Source organism: Corvus kubaryi, unplaced genomic scaffold, assembly GCF_017639235.1.
Source record: "Corvus kubaryi isolate FWS band 111438036 unplaced genomic scaffold, C.kubaryi_AGA036_p1.0 split1-37355, whole genome shotgun sequence".
Taxonomy (NCBI): Eukaryota; Metazoa; Chordata; class Aves; order Passeriformes; family Corvidae; genus Corvus; species Corvus kubaryi.
In genome coordinates, this window is record NW_024582078.1 from 2,907,958 (window position 1) to 2,930,107 (window position 22,150).

The window sequence follows — 22,150 nt, forward strand, 5'->3', positions numbered from 1 at the left end:
CTGAACTTTGGAATAAATCAATTTTACCTCTCTGCAAAGGCTCCAGAACTACAGCTGTGGGAGAGAAAATCTTTGCAAAGCCTCCTCCTGTGCATGGAACCTTCTGCTCCACAAAAATCTCTTCATGCTCCTAAAGAAAGGCATTTTCCCAGCTTTCCTTCCAGAATGTTCAATACAAATTAATTCCGAAGGGCATTAAAAAAGGTGAAGTTTGCTGCTGCTGAAAAATGTTGTATGCTGGAAAAAAAAAACTCAAAATAATAAAAATATTCACCTTGACAATTTTCTTCTGTCTGTAAAAATGTGAACTGCTGTATTTCTAACAGAGGAGCCAAGACACCGTTAGGGCTTAGTGTTTGCACAAATCAGCAGAACAGGTTTGGAAAAAGTTACAAAATTGCCCAAATCCAGGATTTTCATAGTGTTTGGGTTGTGACACACTCAGAAAGAAGCATCAGGCAGCCTCCAACTCATGAGAAATGAACGTGTGAGAAAGCAGAAGAGTTCTGTAAAATCAAGGGCCAAACTTGCCAGGCATGAAATGATCCAAAAGCTGAACTGAGAACAGAAAAAGGATTTTTCACAGCCTTAACTTTTCTTAACCGTGTTAGAAAAAAATATAAACAAACCAAAAATGTATTTTAGCTGAGGTTCACAAAACAGTCTTCAGAAAACACCTGGTCTGGCAGGTGAAGAACCAGATCACCTGAAATTATCCTTGAACACCTGAATTCCAGAAAAACCCCTAAGAACCCAATGGACAAGAGTAGCTTGAAACAGAGTCTGGACTGCAGGAGAACAGCTCTGGAAACCAGAGATTTGCAAAAGTGTTTGCTACCCCAAAATGGTTTTTATTTTTAAAATGTGGCCATTTATTTTCCCTGTATTACCCAAGAAGCTGAGGGAATGCAAGAGGCTCTGCTCTCCCAGAAATCCAGCAGGTGGGAAGGGGTGTGGGAGAGGAGAGGGGATTACATTCACTTCTTTTTCAAGACTGAGATTTCCCTGCAGCCTGAAGCTGTTCTGAAAAAAACAAACAAACAAAAAAAAAAAATCGAACCACCTTAAAAAATAAAAATTAAAAAAATAGATTTACAATGAAACAACATCATCTTTATTGTAACGGCAACAGTAGTTCCATGAGAGTAAAGAACGTTAGAGAACTTCAATTTTTATAAGCCAAGGTAAAGGAATTTACCAGCCTCAATAAAATCCAGGGCTAGGGAATCACACAAGACAATCGCTCAGCTGCTGGAGGAATATTCCATTCCCCACCTGAGGCTCCACACTGTGCTCAGCATCTTCAGGCTCCCTAGGGATTCAGTGTCCTTCCTGCCCATATTTAGTGTATCGCATCTAAGAGCTCTCGAAAATCCCACACAGGATTCACAAGCTGGTGCCACGTGCACCAGAAATCCCAACTGATTAGCTGCCTTATGTTACCTTCAGGAGGCTGGTTCCAAAATGTGTAGTTCTGTGACAAAAAAACCCCAAAAAAACCAAAAAGGATGCAAAGCTCGTCAGCTGGAAGAGAAGTGTGAGCAACGGACAGAAGCACAGAGGGCTTAGGGAAATAAAAATAGAAATGGCAGGTCCAGTTTTCAATGTTTCCACCAACAAACACGGCAGCAACCTCTGTCTCAGGGTTTGAAAACCAAGGCTTGTGGAGCTTAATGGAAGTTTAGAAAATAATAAAAAAAAGGAAGGATATGGCTGCTTGGATAAAAACACATTAAAATGCCACCACGCACACCTCGAGTGTCCTGCTCTGACAGGGACATCCTGACTCCAGCTCCTTCCAGCTCCACCTCCCCACCCAGCACTCCCAGCTCAGGGAGCTGGGCCAGCAGCCCATCAGCAGGAGGGTGGGAGCAGATCCCACAGGGAGCAGGGTGGGGACAGGGAAGTGGCACCCTGGAGCTGCCCAGTGCCTGCTGTGCCCCCTCTGCCAGGGATCCCCGGAGCTTTGCTGAGGACAGATGGAGGGAGGGAAGAGAAACACTCAAGCCTGACTCATGGGATCTAAACTGACCAGAGCACTACAGGAATCCTTTGCTTCACACTCACAAAAGGACATCCCTCGCCCCAAAAGCTGAAGAATTTAATTTTACATTATCTGTTGATTTTTTTTTTCCTTGGAAAAAAACCTCTAATAAACACATTTTCCACGATACCAAATGGAAAGCAGGTTTTAAAATGGTTTGCAATTTCTCTTCCCTGTTCTGCCCATCTACAGAAGGAATAAAAGAAGGGTTAGTGGATGTGGGAAGGCTGGAGGTTGAGTATCTGAATTTGTCTGGAATGGGCTGCAGTTTGCCTACAGAACGGTTTTCTATCCAGCAGAGACAAAAGATCTCCCATCCTGACTGGAGGGTCTTTTCTAAATCAAAGACACTGGACCATCTCCGAGTTTCTTGATTGCTTTCCATGAAAAACGTGCCTGAATCCAAGAAACACAGGATTCCTCCCTGTGTTTCATCTTCCTCCACTGGAATTAGATCAACTACATTTTTGCTGAGACTGAACTCGTCTCAAAGTCTGTTAAAGCAGAGGTTCATTATTTTTTCCATATATTCCAAATACAGAATAATAGTTTTAAACAACTCTTACCAGCACTGGGATAATCTATTCTACTTAAGGATTTGTAAGTATGGTTTCCACAGATCAGTCTCAAACCTTATTGCTTCTCAACTGCAGTATCCCTTGAAAAAAAATAAAATATTGAATGGTCTGTTAATTTGTCTCAAATGGTTTTTCAGGTTTGGCAGGGGAGGGAGAACGGAATGGCCAACAGAGAACATTGACTTCAAAATATTACTGTAGAAGGGTTTCCTCTTATTAAAAAAGGATACACTGTATTAAACAGCTGAAAGTAAAGACAGCATTCAAAGCCCATGAGTCAAGCCACAGCCAAAACCGTGTTCTACCCCTAAGTATGTTTTTCTTTTCCTTTTTCTTTTTTTTCTCTTTTTTTTTTAAACAAAGATTTTCCTCAACTGCCATTTTAATCTTCACCAGAGGGTGCTTCATCTTCAGATCCCTCATCCCCTGACTTCTCTGGTGGAGGGCTGGCTGATTTTTTCTTTTCTGGGGGACTTTCAGGCTCTTCATCCTCTTCTTTGGGGGATGGGGTCTTTTCTTTTGTTGCCTTGGAAGCTGTGGGGCGACCTGCCTTCCCTTTGCCTTTCACTGGGCTGGGGGTCACTGGAAAGAGAAAAACCTTGTAAAACTCAGCAGCAGCAAAGGCAGAAAAACTCACACTGTGTTACACAAATGGGAGTTCAAAGTCATTCAGCAGCAGTCTGACCACAGCCACGGTGCTTTTTGCACTCCCAATTCGCAAAGCTGAAGGGAAGAGCAATCTAACAAGATTTCAAAGCTGTTTAATTAGAAGTCTTATTAATTGTTGGATGTGACACCACAAATGGACACAGCTCTTGTCAAACCAGAACAGCTTGTTATCAGCTATTATCATTTGAAACTTCCTTTGGTTCAGATTTCCCCACCCTAAAAACATCACCAAGTCCCCAAACAAATCCACAAACTGTTACTGATTGGCTGTGAGATGCAGGAATCACAATGCAGCACCTCAGCAGGGAAGGTTTTGAATATTAGGGGTTTTTACCAACAAGATATAGGTACCAATTCAACCCGAAAAGTAAGAATTAAAGCCAGCTTGTAATTCCATACTGCTGCTAGAAATCGAGGCATTTTGGCCTTTCAACATTTATGTGGATGTTCCTGACCCCAAGATTTCTCCCAAGTCTTCTGCAGCAAAAAGAAAACCTGAGTTTTAAACTGAGTAACTTATTTTGCACAGACTCACCTGTAGCCTTTAGCCTGGGCTTGGGCATTTTCTTTTCTTTCCTCTCTGGCTTGGATTTCTTGGAGACCTTCTTATTTTTCTTTTTTGAACTGCCATAGTCACTGTCATCATCATCTTCCATGAGGAAGTCTTCATCACTTCCTGAATCTGCTGGAAGCATAAGGGAATATAAGGTTTTTGGAGGGAAAAAAAGAAAGGGAATTGAAGATATAGCTGAGATCTGCCAGTTCAACTGCAGACACAGACTCTGAGACCTTGTGGGCTTCCATTCATCTGCTGTGGTACAAAAATGTGACTGGGTTTTTACATCAGCAATGCCTCAGGACAGCAAGAAGCAGCAAAAAGCATTGAGAACTTTACAATTATCCTTCAGGGCTGCTTACAGAGGAACAGATTTTTGGAACACACACCCCCATCTTTGGAAAACACACCCATCTTTGCTGCAAACTTGGAACACAAATGCTAGATGTGCAAAACCCAAGTGGGACAGACAGACAGTAAAAATGAAGTTACTGAGGAGCACAGTTTATGTCCTCAGTGTCCCAGCTGTGTCCCTTTTGCTGTCATTTTTTCCAATCCCATTTACTCACTCTCCTGGAACTGTGCCTCATCATCCTCTTGCTCTTCCTCCTCACTCCCCACATCATCCATGAGCATCTCCCGCTGTTTGGAGGCTGCTTTGGACGCCGCCTGCCGCTGCTGACGAACACTTTTGTGATCTTCCTTCTCATCCTCGCTGTCCTCTGCAGCAAAAGGCCCCAAGGTGTGGTGAATACAGAGCACAGAGCTCCTGCCTCGAGGCAGCACGTGGGCAAAACAGGGGCAGCTCACTCATGAGGGGGTTAAGACACTCACTGAGTTACTCTGAGGACAATTCAACCCCACAAACACCTTCCTTCATCACCCAACGAGGACCCTCTGCAATATTTTGCACTGCAAAATAACCACTTTTTTTCTCTCTTTTGTTTACCTGCAGGCCTTTTCCTGGATTTGGAGGCTGCTCTCTTATTCTTGTCTGGTTTAGCCTTCTTTCCTTTTTTGCTTTTTTGAGAGCTCTCGTAGTCGCTGTCAGCTTTGCCATCGTCCGCTCCTACGTCATCATCTTCACTGCCAAAATCTTCATCTGCAAGGAGAAGGCACCAAGATGAAGTTTCTTGTCTCATCCTGGATAAAAACTGCAGGGAAGGGATCAAGAGATCTATCCACTTGTGAAGACAAATGTTATAGGACCATCACATTACACAAAGCAACATTATTCCAATCCAGGGTGGGAAGTAACAGCAGCAGAGGCAGCATCCAACTTTAAGTGAGAATTATTTCTTTTCTGTCTCAAATCCTACTCCTGCAACTCAATTTGAAGATACACCATCAGTACAATGCAATCAGTTACCTGCTGAGTGTGAATCATCTTTCTTAGTCTTCACATCTTTGTCTTCTGAATCCTCACTGCAAATGAGAGAAAGGTAAAGTCTGACTGCTGGTCTTAACTTTGGCTTCATTCACTGTTGTGTGGAAAATAATTTTGAAAGAGCAAACTGATGTCTAGGCTGAGAATTTTTGCTTTTCCTGGACATATTTCAGGATTACTCAGCTGTCTGTGAAGTTATCATGGTTGGGAAGATAATGTTCAAACTCTGAATCACAGACAAACTTAAATCAAGCAGGAAATAATCAATCAGACTGAGCTGAACCATGCACTTCACTCAAACTGACCCGCAGTCCACGTGGCTTCCATTTTAGTTACAATTTTGATGGTTTATATGCAGTCTATAAATGAAATAAATGTTTATTCTGGATAGATTTATAGTCAGCACCTGTCTTTACGTCATTGTTTAGACTCCATTCTGTGCATGTTGCTCTTAACTGGCACACGTCTGGTCTAAGTTTTCTCAAATTATTTGATCATTTGATTGATTTGGAGAATAAAAGACACCTTGGGGTTTATAGAACAAGAGCCAGCAGGCAGAACCTCCATCCCTGAAGCTGCTACCTGTCATGAAAACAAAAAAAATGACTAAAAAGGTCTCATGGCAATCATTTGGGGACCGCAGTTACTGTAGAATTCTACAGGAAAATCTCACTTTTCAGTAGGGCAGCACTGAGGCTGCTGGAGCAACTCAGCTACCAAACCAAGTTGTGTGTTCATGGATCAGCCAAAACAAGGAACAAAGAGCCACAGAACGACCAAATGTCCCCAAGTGCCACCCCATCCCACCTGGCACCACAGGGATGCTCTGAGCAGGCTGCAGAACACGGGCACGGAGCTGCACCTTGCCACTGACTGACCTGAGGACTGCAGCAGCTGCCCATCCTTGTACCTGCGATCACATTCCCTGCCATTCCAGCTGCCTGCCTCTGGAGCTTCTGGAATGATGAAGCACTACTGACAAGTGTTTCACACATGATTTCTCTGTCTACTCACATCAGGAAGAAACCACCTCAGTGTCTCAGCTGGGTATGAAAGCCCTGACTGAGAGCTCTCAATCTCCCTGGAATTCCACTCCTCTTGGAAGATGCTGCTCCCCACACACAGGACAAGGTGTGGAGATACGTTCCCAACAGATGAAAAGCTTCTTTTACCTGTCCTCCTGAGAATTCTTCCCAGATCTCCTCTTGTTTTTAGCCTCTCGGGGAGACGAACGGATTTTCTTGGATGGGGGACCTGAATCTCTTCCATAATCGTCATCTGGACAGGACAGCACAAAATGGGTTTGAATCAAGCTCATTGCCAGCAAACTGCTTTCCTCAGCTACAACTTAAACTGACCATTTCATGCACATCAAAAAGAAGAACATCACAAAGCTTCAAACAACCTTTGATGGAAACAAACTCCTGGTTTAAACCAGTGATTTTACCTTTTTTCTGCCAACAGCACCATGAAAATGCTGTGTACAGTCAAGTCTCACCCAGGGAAACAGATAAAAACCTCACAAGAGGACACAGGATCTCATTTTGCACTTGGTTATTATATAAACCTATTAAAAATTAACATCCATACATATTTCTATATGATTCTAACAGTACACACTATTTACTGTGATGGGATAAAGGATGTCATTAAATAGGAGTTTAAACTCTTTACAACTCTTACACAAGACCTTACTCAATGAGTAACAGCACTTTAATTAAGAATTATGCATATTTGTCCCATATTAATTATCAGTGCAACCTGACTTAGCACTGAGTTTATCTTCCAAGAACTCAAAACCTATTCCAGAGATGTTCTGTTAATTCACAGATTACATTATTTGAGAAATGTGATCCAGAAACGTTCTGTAAATTCACACGGATCACATTTTTTTAGATGCAATCTCCCCAAAATGCCTGATAATGTGGGCTCAACTGGAGCCACAAAATAAATGGAAAACATCTTTTCCTGTAGAAAAAAGTGGCATCGAGGAGCCTCTGCCACAGAACGTAACATCGAGCAAGGAAGGCGCTGCTGCCAACAGCCTCAAGGCACTCCAACAATACAAGCATTAAATAATAAGATTTCTATCACCATTGTTTGTTTAATACAAAACATATGAGAATCATTATATTTTCAAATACTTATTAACAGTTCAGGCTGTGAAGAACAGAAACTCCTTGGAATCTGAGTTGAAGATGCAACTAGGAGCAAAACAATTAATACGCATGGCAATAATGAGCTGCTCTAGCCCAAGGAGACGAAGGAAAAAAGTCATTTACCAGCATCATCTGATTCCTGAAACTGGGAGTAATCGACCACCTTCCTGTTCCTGTTAAAAAGCAGGAGAAAAAAAAAAATTAGGATTTCATCATTTCAGAGCTACAAAAGCCTTAAGGACCAAGGAAGTGCCATATCCTTGCTTCCAGGGCTGGATCTGTAGCCCAAAAACAGCCCAAGAAAACTTTGATAACTCAGCCACCTCCACCTCTGCACTCAGAAGTGAACACAAAGTACATTAATTATACTAAAGCATAAATAGCATTTTCCTGAGGAGATTTTATAATAATCTGGATTACACTCCCAGAATCAGAACATTCTTTTTGATAAGTACCACAGAGGTTATGAATCAGATAAACATTTCTAAACCGCTGCTTTTGGAATTTCTGCTTCTCACAGCTCACTTGCTGTCACACCTTCTCCTCCAATTTTTATTTTCCCATGTGATCCTTGCTTTTAAAGCATTTTAAGTTTTCACTGGGGCTTCCAGGAGCTTTGTCAAAGAGTTACACTGATCCTGTGGGAAGATGTCAGAGAGCTGAAAGTGAACAAAATTAAACTTGCTTCTGGAACTTACTGAAACCTCAAAAATGGAACTGCTGGCTGTTTTATCAGCACCTTGTCAATCAAATCCCAACTACTTCATTGACAAGACAACTGCCCTGTAATACCACACACCAGAGGGAATCAAGAGAGCCACTAATTCAATTAAATTTCAGTTCCAGCTGAGAATGCCTCAAACTCGGACTCCAAACACCCCCTGGAAGGACTGACAGGGGTTGGGAGGTGGAGGCTCAGCTGGGAACGGCACCAAAGAGATTCCCACAGTCCCCTTTTCCAGTCCTTCTGGCCCAAAGCCAAGAATGAATCTGATTTTGCAGCAATCACCACATGAGCTCACTTCTACAGCTGGAAAACTCCATCCAGCACATGGATCCTTCCTTCTCCTCTTTCCCTTCTCCTGCTCTCAAGCACAACTGTGCCAATTCACACTGAGCTCCATTAATTACCTGTCATTAACATCCTGCACTGCTGATAAACCTGTTTAGTTCAAAGACACCCCAAAGCCATCACTGCTGATCCATCTGAAATCCAGTTTAAGTTGCCCTCCTGTACAAGCACCTCTAATTCATGGCTTACAGAAGGATTCAGGAGCAAAATTGTTTTATTTCAACCAAACACCAAACCTCTCAAAGAAATTAAAAACCAAAAAAATTGAACCAATCCCGAAAAAAACACCCCGAAAAAACCAATCAGGCAAGAGCTGTACAGGGCGGATCCCATCCAAGCTTTGGAGCACGTGTGAGTGGAACAAAGTACAACAGCACCGTGCACTGTTCACTCCCTCCCAGTCTGAGTGTGGTAAAACACCAGTTTAGGGACACCATTACTGGCAATTACTGATTTACATTCCTATTCCAACAAGGAGCCTTCCTGAAGGTTGCCTCCTGACCCACCCCACAAATGAAAATGTTAATTTTATTCTGATAAGCATCAGAAGAACAGCGAAGTTATTAAATAAGATGTCTGATTTCAGGTATCAGATATTGGGGTTTTTCCTCCAAAAGCATAAACAAGGTGAAAAAAGCAGAATTCCCACTCGGAAATCACTGAGCTACCAAACAAGATGGAAATGGCAGTTTTTCCACCTTGTTTCCTTCAGAGACACATTAAATCAGATACTGAAAATGTAACAGTGTCAGCTACAGCATTAACAAAAACTCTGTCCCTGTGGCAAACACCCTTTAACAAAAACACTGTCCCTGTGGCAAACATCCCTTCCCCAAGCTCGCTGCCCTGGGTTTGCAGCCTGAGAGTAAACCCTGCTCAGTTCTCCTCACATGGCGAGCAGGAGCTGTGATATTTGTATTTAAAACAAAATTAAGAATCACTGTTTCAGAAGAAACCAAAAGTGGAGGCTGTTTCCTTGCATTATCTTGTCTTGCAGGGCAAGGAGAAGGGTGGAGTAAAGAAGGAATCTCTGCACTGATACCATCGGAGATAAAGATCTGCAAGTCTCCAAGAGCACCACAGAAGCTCGCAGGAACAGAAACAACCAACCTGCTCCTGGCACCTGCCCTGCCCCTCTCTTCATACTCATCATTCACCTCTTTTAGACCAGCTAAGTTTTATTTAGAACTGTCAGCAGCGCTGCTGTGCAATAATAACTACGAGTTTGCAAAGAGAGCCTGCAGTGTTTACTACACCAAGGTGATAAAAACACTCTGTGGAAGATCACTGGAATTAAGAGCCAGGAAGAGAGTGCTGGTGTTGTCAGGGAAGAGCCTCTCCTTGCCATAAGATGTTAAAGCAAGCAAGCAGACATAAAAATAAACTCTCTGTTAAATCCACTTAGACTGAGCATAAAAAGACAGGCTAGGGGACAGCTGGGATGGGCATTGTTCAGTCTGGTTTAAAATATTCACTGAGATTTGAAGATAACTTCCTTGCTAATTCAGATCAGCACTTGAAGTGTGCATGTGAAAAGTTCAGAGAGAGGTCTAACAGCACAAGTTTTTAATAACAGCTGTCAGTCCAATATTTTTGGAATAAACAGCAACTCATCAACATGTTAGGATGGAAGCACTTAGCAAAGTAATTCTCCAGTAATTTAACTACAGCTCAGAAATGCACAGTAATTCTTGCAACCTGTGCTTGATGCCTGCCAAACTGCAATTTTGAAATTATGAAAAGCACCATCAACATGTCAAAGGATCACTAAATGCCTGTAAAATTGAGGAAGAATTGTATGGTACTACCTCATCTTCAGTTTAAAACCCTCAGCTTTTAAACCAACATCAGCACAGCCCTACAATCAGGTAGAAAACTTGGGGGTTTTTAAAGGGAATGCTTAGATTCCCAGGTATTTGTGCAGGCATTAAAACCCACAGAAGAAGCCCAAATTTTAAAAAAATCCCACAACATAAAACCCTGAAAAGCAATGCTAAAAGGAGGCTTCAAAAACCCGGCACTGAAGAGGAATGTTTAGGTCAAATGACAACCAGCAAAGACAACGACCACCTACCCTCTAATCCAACAGAGCAAAGCAAGGAGATTAAATGGTTATTGGGATTTTGTATGGGGTCTTTTTATTGGTTATTTAACCAATAAAGTTATATAACAAAATATAACAAAAAACCCCTCAGCATTTGTGAGCAAAGCTCCAGCCCTTCCCTGACCCTCAGGGCTGGGGCAGCTCTGGCTCAGCAGTCAGGTTTCACTTTCAGGTAAAGATGTCCCCTTTGAGGCAAATATTATCAATAAATACTGCCATTAAAAGCACCTTTTGGTGCCTTTTTTATAGACGGAAAATACAAATTCCAGCCAGAAGCGTTTCTTGCAGGGATTTTCAGAGCTGTGCAAAGCACATCTGCAGTGCTGGATTTGGGCCTTCCATGAACACTGACTTAAAACCACCACCAGAAGGTGACACAGGGCACCTGGTGACAGTCAGGGACCTAAACCACATCACTTTGGGGCTAATCTGGGTAAAAACTGGACTCAGACAGGACTCACCACCAAGAGGGTCCCCACTACAGAGCTCAGAGTGACTCCCACGCCTGTAAGCCCAGGCTCTACTCATGGCACCTGCAGGATTTTCAGGGATCCACATGACTTGAAACTCCATAAAACAATTAAATGATTTCTGCAGCAATAACTGAAGCAGTCTTGTGCCCGTCCTCTACTTGATTCTAACTGTAATTGAGATTTTACTACAAAAATGATGCACAGCAGGAGGGGAACCAAACCCAAACACCCACCGCACTCCCCCACCCTGGTGTCGTCCCTGGTATTTTGAATTTTCTTGTACCTCCACCTTCTCTCTGTTTCTCTTCCGACTGAAAGAGAGCAAGGATCATCTTTTTACTCATCTGCAAAGTGTCTCCAGCCTGTCTCTGGACCACACAGCATCACTCAATTTTATTAAGTGCCAATCCCCAAGGAGCTGTTGCTTTCCTGCAATCCCATGGAAGCTTTTCCAGAGTCACAATATTTATACTTTACACTGCCCAGGTAACAACACTGGCAACAAGTTATATTTAATAGATGTATTTTTTCCTACAATTTCACCCTTCCACTGCAGTGTCAACTCCAGACTGGGATTCAAATCCAAAAAAATGAAGGATGTAAAGCCTCGAAGCACTGAGATCAATTCATAACTGGCTCTAATCTTAAAATGAATGACCAAAAAAACCCCTGGGATTTCCACACCTGCCCACAACATCTCAATTTGCAAAGCCTGCAGGAGAGGACCAGCGAGACAAAGCAGAAGAGAGGCTGCATCAGAAGCCAAAATCCTGACTTAAAACGTCATTAATTGATGCTGTATATAAAAAAATAGTGGCTCAAAGTATTTTATTTTATTATACCCCTACAAGCAGTCCCAGCTCTCTTTGCAGAACTTCAGGAGGGTTACACAAGAGATGCAGAAGTTCAATAATTTCAGGCTCCTTTAGTTTTTACTTGTTGCCTTTTTCTACCAACAGTGAAAACACCCTCATTACCCACCCAGGAGAAATGGAATTGTGCAGGAAGTACCTGGCTCTCAGTGCCAGGCACATGAAGCCTGTAAATACCAAGACTTTATTACTACTTAATTTTAAGTAACTGACTTCAACAGCCAGACTCAGCCTTAGGTCAATTTTCTCAACAAGTGGAGTAAAAACTAGGGCTATAGGACGGATTTTATTAAGTGCTCTGCTTTAGGTGCACACATATTCACCAGAAACCAGCAGCCATCATCAACTAATTTGAAGAACACTGACTAGAGGAAAACTTTTCCACCACTGAATCTCACTCTGAAGAAGAACCTTTCACCAGGCTTCCATTCTACCACCAACAAGCTAAGGTAGGCAGAAAAAAAACTTCATTCCAGCATTAATTTATTAATGGATTTAAATCTATTGGCAGAGTTAATACTTAGTAGAGCATATAATGTAGCAGCCACTGAATATTTACCTTTTTTCCCATGGAAGGGCTGTTAAATCCAGGGAGATAAGGGACTGCTGCATCTATCCTGCCACGTGCCAAGAGGTTCTGTGCTCCTAACAACCTGCTGGACTTTGGTGCCTCACTCTCCTGCAGAGCAGAGCCTGCCAGCTGAGGGTGAGCCCAGGCAGACCTTCCACAACCCAGCAGGACTGAACAGAGGCGTTTTATTTTAAATTTTTTTTTTTTTTGAAACCCTTGCAAAAATACTTAATTCCAGGAAGTTCAGAGGTTCTACTTTTACAGACACCACCCCTTCCTTACCTGGGGCAATCTCCAGAACTGGCACGTGAATCACCAACACTGAAGTGTCCCCTCAAGCAGCAGTCACATCACCACTAATTTGGGAAGCTCACCAATCACTGAGCCACTCCCCTACTTAGCAACGTAGTCCTGGGTTCCATTTATATTTTAAATTCTGCATATTAGAGATATAACTTAAATACAACCACTATCATCTCTAAATGTATATATGTATCATAGCCACAATTAATTTCTACTTATTATTTAAAATTGCCAGAATACCTAACATCCACACCCCAGACCAGGCTCACTGGGAATAAAAGCACAGCCAGTTACTTGAGGTATCTTGAGAATGAAGAAATTCCAAAGCATCAGAAGAACACCGTGGGAAACCTCACACCTTTGCAATTAAGACAACTTAAATCACGAGCTCACTCTTTTGCCACCCCCTCGGCAAAGCTTTGAGACAAAACGGAATCACAGAATACCCTGTGCTGGAAAGGACCCACAAGGATCATCCAGTCCAACTTCTGGCCTTGCACACACACCCCAAAATCCCAGCCTGTGCCAGGCAGCGCTGTCCAAGCACTCCTGCAGCTCTGGCAGCCTTGGGGCTGTGCCCATTCCCTGGGGAGCCTGGTCAGTGCCCCAGCACCCTCTTCGGATAAAACCTTTCCCAAACATCCACCCCAACCCTCCCCTGACACAGCTCCAGCCATTCCCTGGGGCACCACTTCCCTGTGCCGCAGATTCTCAAAGCCACCACGCTCCGAGCCCAGCCAGCAACTCCTCCCGCTCCAACGCCGCTCAACCCAAACCACCAACCCCAGACCCACCTCCGCAGCTGCCAGGCACACACAGCCCGGCTGCGAAAAGCTCTCCTCTTCCCCACGAAAGGAAAAGGAGGGGGAAAACAGCAGCAGGAAACCGAGCCCGGAGCGCGCAGCCCGCGGCCGGGCGGGCGGGCGGAGCAGGGCGTGTGTCAGCGCCGCTCGCACCGAGGGGGCGGCTCCTGCCGGCTCCTCCCCTACGCGTGGTTCCCCATGCACAGCCCCCGTGCCCCGGACCCTCGCCGGATGGCACCGCGTCCCCTCCCCCGGCAGCGTGCTCGGCTCGGCCCCGCCGCCCGGAGCGGGCCCGGGGGCCCCGCGGCGGCCGCGGATCGCGGGGAGAGCAGCGCCCGCCCTGCGCCAAGTGGGTCACGGCGGCGGCGAAAAATTCCCTTTTCCCCGTTACAAAATGTGGGACAGCGCCCGCAGGGCCGCCCCGCCGCGCCCCCCGGCCCCGGGCGAGCGGCGCAGTGTGAAATACGGTGTTTATTGTGGTGGCTGTGGAAAGTTAGGAGGGGGAAAACAAGGGGAAATAGAGGAGAAATCGGCACGGCCTGAGCGCGGCCTGCCCTGCGCGGGGCCGGCCCGGGAGGAGCGGCGGGAGCGGCGCCGCCGGGACTCACCTGACGGGCCGCGACATCTTCCCGGCGCTTCGGGCCGCCCGGGGGTGGGCGCGGAGGCAACGGGGACGCTGAGGCCGCCGGGGACGCTGAGGCCGCCCGGAGCGAGCGGGAGCGCTGGGCCCAGCGCCTCAGGCCGCGCCTGCGGAGCCGCCGCTCCCCCGTCAGGCGCCGCCGCCGCCCCCGGTGCCGCTCCCCGATCCCGATCCCGGCCCCGATCCCGGTGTCGCTCCCTGATCCCGGTCGCGGTCCCGGTGTCGGTGCCGGTCCCGCTCCCGCCGCTCCCCCCCGCAAAATGGTCGCGCTCGCCCCGCCGAGAGGATGCGAGCGGGGGGGCGGTGCCGCCGACCCCGCTGGTCACGCCCCCCTCCGCCGCCGATTGGCCGCGGTCCGCGAGAGCCCGCTGCCCATTGGCTCGTTCGAACCATCACGGCGCGCAGGGCCCGCCCACTGTCCCCGCGGGGAGGGCGGGCAGCGCGGCTCGCACGCGGCCGAGCGCCGGCGGCAGATTCGCCACGGGCTCCCGGCGGTGCCGCGGCCCCGCCGCGCCCCGTCCCGCCCCTCCCGCCCCGCCGGCCGCGGCCCTCCATCACCGGCGCCACGCTGGAATTTTTTCCCGTTTCTCCGGGCGTTTTTCGGGGCGCTGCGGCGCCTCAAGGCCCGAGCCGCAGATTCGCCGCGCGGGCCCGGCGCGGTTTTGGAGGGAAAACGCGGCCCCGGGCGCGGGTTCAGTGTCATTAATTTTTATTATGAAGAAATGCAAAAAATTGGTCTCAGCGGCAGATTTTGACACAACACTGATGTCACCGCCGTCACTACTCCCTGTGCCAGTCAGCAGTTAAGTACATGCACAATTTATGCAAAGTCCAATGAAAATTTTAGATTTTTTGCACTTTAAACTCCCCAGAAATCCCAAAATGACTCATTCTGTTTAGCAAAGGGGATGCTTTAACCATGGAAAAATTGGAAGTATTCCACAGTCATTAAAATGGCAGCTTCTGTCACAGCAACTCACTTTCGCTTTGCACTTGGCTCTTTGGAGGTTCATCCCTCCATTTTAATAAAAATAGCGCTTAAAATCTTACTTTTGTACTTTGGGTTCACTAAGGAGACTGGCTTGATGCTACAAATATGGTCAGATTTATAGGGGTAATTACAATTACAGGATAATTGGAGTTCATTTCATGCCCTCCTTGAATTTCATTGGAATTCTTTGGATTTCTGGCCCTTTTCCTGCTCCATCCCTGTCCCTGGTGCCAGTCAATCCTCAGGAAAATCCAGCTGATCGTGGAATGAAGAGGCCCTGGGAGCATCTGCCTGTCCCAAAACCCACTGAATTAAGGAGCCCTGAGGAGGAAGGTGCAGAAACCACATCAAGGAATTCTCTGCTGGAAATACTGGATTAAAAGCCAATATTTTTGAAGGGCTGACTCAGAGATGCACAAGTTTTGCATGTTTATGTCCCGCCTGTAGCCCAATAAAAACACAATCATTGAGGATGTTTCAGTGGAGTTAATGTGGGTTTTCTATGGGTTTTTAAAATTCTTTTAGGTTTGTTTTGTTTTGGGTTTTTCGTGGGGGTTTTTTGGGTGTGTATTTGGGATTTTTTTTTTCTTTTTAAAATCTTTTTTTGGTTTGGTTTGGTTTTGTTTGTCATGTGCGGGGGGGGGGGGTTGTTTGTTTGGATTTTTTTTCCCCTTTTGTTGGTTTTTTTTCGTTTGTTTGTTTTTCTTGTGTTTTCTCCCCTCCCTGTCGCGCCTATCGCGACTTAGGCAGCCAAAGTTAGGGCAGGGCAATGCCAGCCCGGGGCCATTCCAGCCCCGCTGTCCCTTTGTCATGGAAGTGTCCCCGCACTTCAGAGCGCCGGGAATCCACACCGGGATCATCACCCCTGCCCTGGGATAAACACGGAATCCCATGGGATTTTCCCCATCATTCCCTCCTCCTCCAACCCCTCCTGCTCTGGAGCCACCCCAAACCGGGGTGGATTCTGTCACTGGATTAAATTTGAAATAAATCTCCACAATTTCCTGTCCTGTGGGTTTTTATCAGCCCTGGGGTCAGCGAGTTGATTTTTATCATGAAGAAATGCAGAATTTTAATTCCACCCGCGGGTTTCATCATCAGCACTGGTCTCACCAGCACCATTTTCCCTCATCAGCACAATTTATGCACTGAAGAGATCTGATTTTTACACTTTAAATTCCCTCTAAACCCCCCAAATGACTCATTCTGTTTAGCAAAGGGGATGCTTTAACCATGGAAAAATTGGAAGTATTCCACAGTCATTAAAATGGCAGCTTCTCACTCTCGCTTTGCACTTGGCTCTTTGGAGGTTCATCCCTCCATTTTAGTAAAAATAGCACTTAAAATCTTATTTTTGTACTTTGGGTACCGTGAAAAGACAGTTTGATGCTACAAATATGGTCAGATTTATAGGGGTAATTACAATTACAGGATAATTGGAGTTCATTTCATGCCCTCCTTGAATTTCATTGGAATTCTTTGGATTTCTGGCCCTTTTCCTGCTCCATCCCTGTCCCTGGTGCCAGTCAATCCTCAGGAAAATCCAGCTGATCGTGGAATGAAGAGGCCCTGGGAGCATCTGCCTGTCCCAAAACCCACTGAATTAAGGAGCCCTGAGGAGGAAGGTGCAGAAACCACATCAAGGAATTCTCTGCTGGAAATACTGGATTAAAAGCCAATATTTTTGAAGGGCTGACTCAGAGATACACAAGTTTTGCATGTTTATGTCCCGCCTGTAGCCCAATAAAAACACAATCATTGAGGATGTTTCAGTGGAATTTGTTTTGCTGGCAATTCAGGGCAGCTCACACCGAGTGTTTTGTACATTTTTATTATTTTTATGCCTAATTTCAACTTGTAAACTCATTTCTTAGGACTGTTGAGAGAGCAAAACAACAACTACCACCTGAGCAATGCCAAATTTTTATTTCAAACCGTTGCAATGCTGCACCAGTGACTGGTTGGTGTGGATTAAAATCCCCCACCAGTTCTTCTTCTTTACACGACCATAACACTGAATTGTACAATGACCAGGACCCTGCCTCTAAAATACTTCTGTGTATCAGCAAGCAATTAAAAATAAAAAGCTACATTTTGATATTGTCAACTTATTTATGACCTAGAGGCAGTAAAATTCTCCAGCTGTGTGGCCCCACAGAGCGCAGCCATCCATTCACAAAATACACCTTGAAATGCGTGTGATTTTGAGTCCCAGGGCCACAAATCCAAGCTGCAGGAAGGAGAAATGACGAGGAGGAAATGGGAACAGTTGGCCCAGAGTCACACAGAGGGTGCAGAGTGAAAGCAGGGAAAAAGAAATTCAAATTCCTTCATTTCCCAAACCACTCCTTCCTGATGAGGCCACGAGCGGAGCAGAACGAACACAAGACTTTGCTGATTCCTATGTGAAAGATTTCAGGTTTTTACCCACCTACACATCAACAGGACTTAATTTAAGACATTTCTTGTCTTTCCCCTTCCAGTTGTTTTAAAAACCAGAATTACTTCAGCTGGCACAAGCTGGGCACAGCCCCTGTTCCTCCCACGCTGCCCCTGGATGGGGCTCTGGAATTCGTTGTAATCAAGGGGCAGTTTTTTGGGTTGGTTTGGCTTTTTTTAAGCACAGGGAGATCTCTGAAAACACTCACAGCTGCCCAGGGAAATCGTTTTCCTGTCTGGTTGGGGTTTTACACCGAGCCCAAGCAACGACTCTTCCTGGTGTGCAGCTTGTGGGGGGGTTTTTTTGACATTTGTTCAGTTGTCAACCAACAGTAAACGTGGAAAACGAACTCCCCAAGGCACACGTGGGGATTGGAAATGCACAGAAATGCTGGGAAATCGATAAAAAATATCTTCCTTTGGGTTTTTGATCGATTCTGAGAGGCACTTCTGAAGGAAAAGGTGCAGGTTGAGAGGTGCAGGTGCCAGAGGGGCACTGGGAGGGCTCAAAGTGATGATGGAAGAAGTTTTCCTGTGAAACTGCCAGGAATTCCCTGTGAGGAGCCCCTGGCACAGATGATCCAGAGAATCCGTGGCTGCTCCATCCCTGGAAGTGTCCAAGGCCAGCTTGGAGCAGCCTGGGACAGTGGAAGTGTCCCTGCCCATGGCAGGGGTGACACTGAGAGATCTTTGAAGTCCTTCCAACCCACGCCATTCCGTGATTCCATAACTGGATGGAAAAGGAATGGGGAATTTTCAGCTGCTCTGAGCAGTGAGTGGGGCCTGGGCAGGATTTTCCATCTCTAAGCAGTCCTAATTCAGCTCTTTGCTGAAACACTTTAAGGTGCAAACACAAAAATCAATAAATAACTCCCGAATCTGAAGGGGTTTCATGACAGCTCCTTTAGGAAATGAGGCACTTCTCCATGTTCTACACAGAACTAGGAATATTTATAGCACTAAAACCCGTTTTTTCTTTTTTTTTTTCTTTTTAAGACAATGAAGTAAAATTCAGTAAGGCACTTCTTCAGGTTTTTTTGCTCATCAGTTCTCCCTGTTTCTACAGCAAAACCAAGGGCCCAGAGAAGGGTATTTTTAAGCACCTCTAACCCCAAATTTGGCAATATTTGCATGACAGAAACCTGGCCCAGCTGTTTCAGCTTTTCATTAAAACAGTGGAGCACAACCAGGTCTGAATCTCTTAACCCTCACTGTTTCCTTGTCAATTCTTTCCAGCTCCAGAGAATGAAAACTCTGATTTTTTTGTGCTTAGTGGAGGTGCTGAGTTCCTGCCCTGCCAACTCCTCCCTCTGTGTAAGACAGGCAGGAGGAATAATCTGCCAGAGCAAAGCAATCCTAATTCAGCAGGACACAGCAACTTCTAGTCCTGTTTTCCAGTTAAACCACTCGAGGAGGAAAAAAACCCCAAACCCCAATTATTGGAGGCCATTTGCTGAACTCCAAACCTAAAACATGGGCAGGGTGATTCTGTCCCATCAGAGAACCATGGAACAGCAAATCCAGAGTTAAGCACACAAACCACTCCAACTCCAGCCCTGAAGTGTGAGTTTCCTACTAATTCTCCTCAATTTCTACCAATTTTTTGGCCACAGCTGCTCTCCACCACGAATATCTGGGACATGTGGGGGAAAGCGGGCACCGAAGGGAAACGGGGAGTGGTTCCTCCCTTTCCTTTTATCCCACAAAGTCTTTTCCTCCTCCTCTTCCCCCTGCCCCACTAAAAGCAGCAGGGGGGAATCTCAGGGAGCTGTTTCCTCCCCCAAATTCCCTCCTGGCTGCAGGAGAATGGTGGGAAGGCAGTTCAGCAGCAGTTGCCAAGAGCTGTTTGGGGTGGGGGGTGCAGGCTGTCCTCAGAGTGCAAAGGGCCCTCGCTGTGGCACACAAAGGGGTTTACAGCCCCCTCCTCATCCCCGTGCCCCAATAAAGGGGCAGCAGAATGGGGCTGTGCCAGACTTGGGGCGGGGTGAGGAGGAAGGGCAGGAGGCAGCTGGGCAGGAGGCAGCTGGGCAGCTCCTGACCAAAATTTGAGGTCTCTGCTGCTGAGCAGCGCAGGCAGAACCTGGGGTGGGGGGGGCAGAGCTGTGCTGCTCCAGGTCCCAAATTCACCCCGAGAATTTGGCAGTGTTGATCCACATCCAGCTCCACATCCTCAGGACGTCTGGTGGCACTGATGGGACGTGCTGGTCCCTCCAGGACAGAGATCCATCGTTCCAGGCATGGAGGGAGGAGTTTGCTGTAATCCCACAGCTGGGAATCCACAGGCACCACCTGGACTTGGTGTGTGTGTGACCAAAAATCACTGCAGGGCTCTGCTGGGGAAGGGAAAAAGGTGCAGAAAATTAAAAAACCCCTCTGACAGCCCTGCCTGGGACAGGCCAGCACTGCCAGAGGATGAAGTGCTCAGAATTTAAAAAAAAAAAATGTAATCCAAGCCACTGCTTGGCCATGGATTGTGCTCCATCAGAGCAGCAGAGCTCCCGGCTGCTACCATGGGGGAAAAGAGGAATCTTCCTGCTCCTCTTCCTCCCATTCCTCACTCCAAGTCACTGTAGCAACACTCTGCTGAGAAAACATTCACTGGGCAGGAGGCAAGTTCAAAATCACGGGAAAAAGCCCCCAGACCAGTGACAGTTTAGGGAGAGGTGACGATGATGATGATGATGACGATGATGATGACGATGATGATGATGACGATGAGAAGCCCATCAGTGCTGGACCCCAGGGGATGGAGTGTCAGTGGCTTTAGCAGCAGGCCCAGCCTGGAGTGGAGGTCTCCTTGATGCTGATATAGTCCCCACTCCCAACAGAGGAGGAACTTCCATGTCCCGTGGATGAGGACATCATCTTCTCAATGAGAACCCTGGGAAAAAAAACATCCATGGCTTGGTTTGTGGGGTTGATTTTTTTAACCAGCAGCATTGGGCAGCGCAGAAAAGAAATAAAAAATAAGAAGCAAAGCTCAGAAGGATATAAACTCCAGGAAATGACTAAAAATTCAGGTTAAGGAACATGACAACACTGGCAGTTGGACTTGGGCAGGGACACCTTCCTCTTTCCCAGGTTGCTCCAAGCCCCATCCAGCCTGGCCTTGGGCGCTTCCAGGGATCCAGGGGCAGCCACAGCTTCTCTGGGCAGGGGAGGGAATTAACTCCTGGACACATGACCAGGCTCTGTTCCTACCTCATGGACTCGTTGATGTTCTTGTTTTCCTTCACAGATGTCTCCACCCACCCTGAAAATCCATTTTCTTTGCTGAACCGATCGACTTCTTCCCTGGTCACTGCCCACGGGGAAAGGTCACACTGCAAAGCAGGAACCAGGCATTTTAGTCAGAGAATCCCAGAATGGTTTTGGCTGGAGGGAACCTTAAATTCATCCATTCCCACCCCTGCCATGGGCAGGGACACCTCCCACTGTCCCAGGCTGCTCCAAGCCCTGTCCAGCCTGGCCTTGGGCACTGCCAGGGATCCAGGGGCAGCCACAGCTTCTCTGGGCACTCTGTGCCAGGGCCTGCCCACCCTCCCAGGGAGGAATTTCATCCTAATTTCTGAGCTGGAAGGGCCATTTAGCTCAGCCCTCACAGCTCCCAGGTCCTGCTCCCACAGGGAGCTCTTGGGGCAAGGTTCCTACTGGGATGTTGCAAGCAGCAATTTCTTTATCTGAGATCTGAGTTACCGACACGCCTCAGTCAAGAACGCCTGGAATGGAGCTTCCAACGTTGTCCCTCATCCCAAATCTGCCTGGGCTCTCAGCAGCCAGGAAAGGTGGCACAGGTGTGGTGGCACCAGTGCCAATGGGATGGACAGGGAGGCAGAGAGACACCCTGGCCCAGAGCAGCTGGTGGGTGCAGCCACCCAGATTTCCCTGATCCCGGCAAAACTGTTGCCTCAAAACTGAATCCCAGGATCCCCGAGGCTGGAAAATCCCTCCGGGATCATCGAGTCCAAGTTATGGGCCTGATCCCCACCCTGAGCTCTGAGTGCCACATCCAGGTGACACCTCCAGGGATGGGCACTCCAAACCTCCCTTTCCAACCCTTTCCATGAGGAAATTCCTGCTGAAATTCCACCCTGAGCCTCCCCTGGCCCAGCCTGAGGCCGTTCCCTCTCCTCCTGTCCCTGTTCCCTGGGATAAGATCCCAAATCCCCCCCAGCTGCCCCCTCCTGTCAGGGAGAAACACACAGAGAAACAGAAACACAATCAGAAAAACACACACACAAAACCCACACAGAAACACAGAGAAACACACACAAAACCACACAAACGCACAGAAACACAGCAGCACACACAAACACTGAAATACAAACAGGAAAACACACAAAAACCACACAAACCCAGACAGAAACCCACACAGGAACATAAAACACACAGAAACACACAAAACGCACACAAAACCACACAGAGAAACACACAGGAACATGCAAAACACACAGAGAAACATAAAAACACACAAACACACAGAGAAAAT

General features: G+C 46.6%; 2 protein-coding genes across 3 annotated transcripts in view; both read right to left on the bottom strand.

The window, feature by feature from the left end:
* Positions 1-1,091: 1,091 nt before the first annotated feature.
* NUCKS1 (nuclear casein kinase and cyclin dependent kinase substrate 1) lies at positions 1,092-14,497 on the bottom strand. 2 transcript variants are annotated; one of them, XM_042013653.1, is made up of 8 exons: positions 14,200-14,497; positions 7,517-7,566; positions 6,407-6,512; positions 5,217-5,272; positions 4,797-4,949; positions 4,417-4,569; positions 3,827-3,976; positions 1,092-3,204 (listed from the first exon to the last, which is right to left on the bottom strand). In XM_042013653.1, exons 1-8 carry the CDS (start codon positions 14,214-14,216, stop codon positions 3,005-3,007), a joined length of 885 nt encoding a protein of 294 aa, XP_041869587.1. In that variant the 5' UTR covers positions 14,217-14,497; the 3' UTR covers positions 1,092-3,004. The 2 variants fall into 2 exon arrangements, with proteins under 2 accessions (XP_041869587.1, XP_041869588.1); XM_042013654.1 differs by having other exon boundaries at positions 3,827-3,973; positions 14,200-14,496.
* A 2,632-nt stretch (positions 14,498-17,129) lies between these two features.
* Positions 17,130-22,150, bottom strand: part of RAB29 (RAB29, member RAS oncogene family) — a 7,777-nt gene continuing 2,756 nt past the window's right edge. The window contains exons 4-5 of the mRNA XM_042013662.1: positions 20,863-20,984; positions 17,130-20,542 (exon numbers count right to left, since the gene is read on the bottom strand). Of these exons, the coding sequence (XP_041869596.1) occupies positions 20,425-20,542; positions 20,863-20,984 (240 nt within the window). The 3' untranslated portion in view covers positions 17,130-20,424. The remainder of the gene's footprint in view (positions 20,543-20,862; positions 20,985-22,150) is intronic.

Coding starts and splice junctions, on each gene's coding strand:
- NUCKS1 (XM_042013653.1), bottom strand. Junction 6,513..7,516: donor TCAGGAATCAGATGATGCTG/GTAAATGACTTT, acceptor TGTCCTGTCCAG/ATGACGATTATGGAAGAGAT. Junction 3,205..3,826: donor GCCCAGGCTAAAGGCTACAG/GTGAGTCTGTGC, acceptor TTCTCTTTCCAG/TGACCCCCAGCCCAGTGAAA.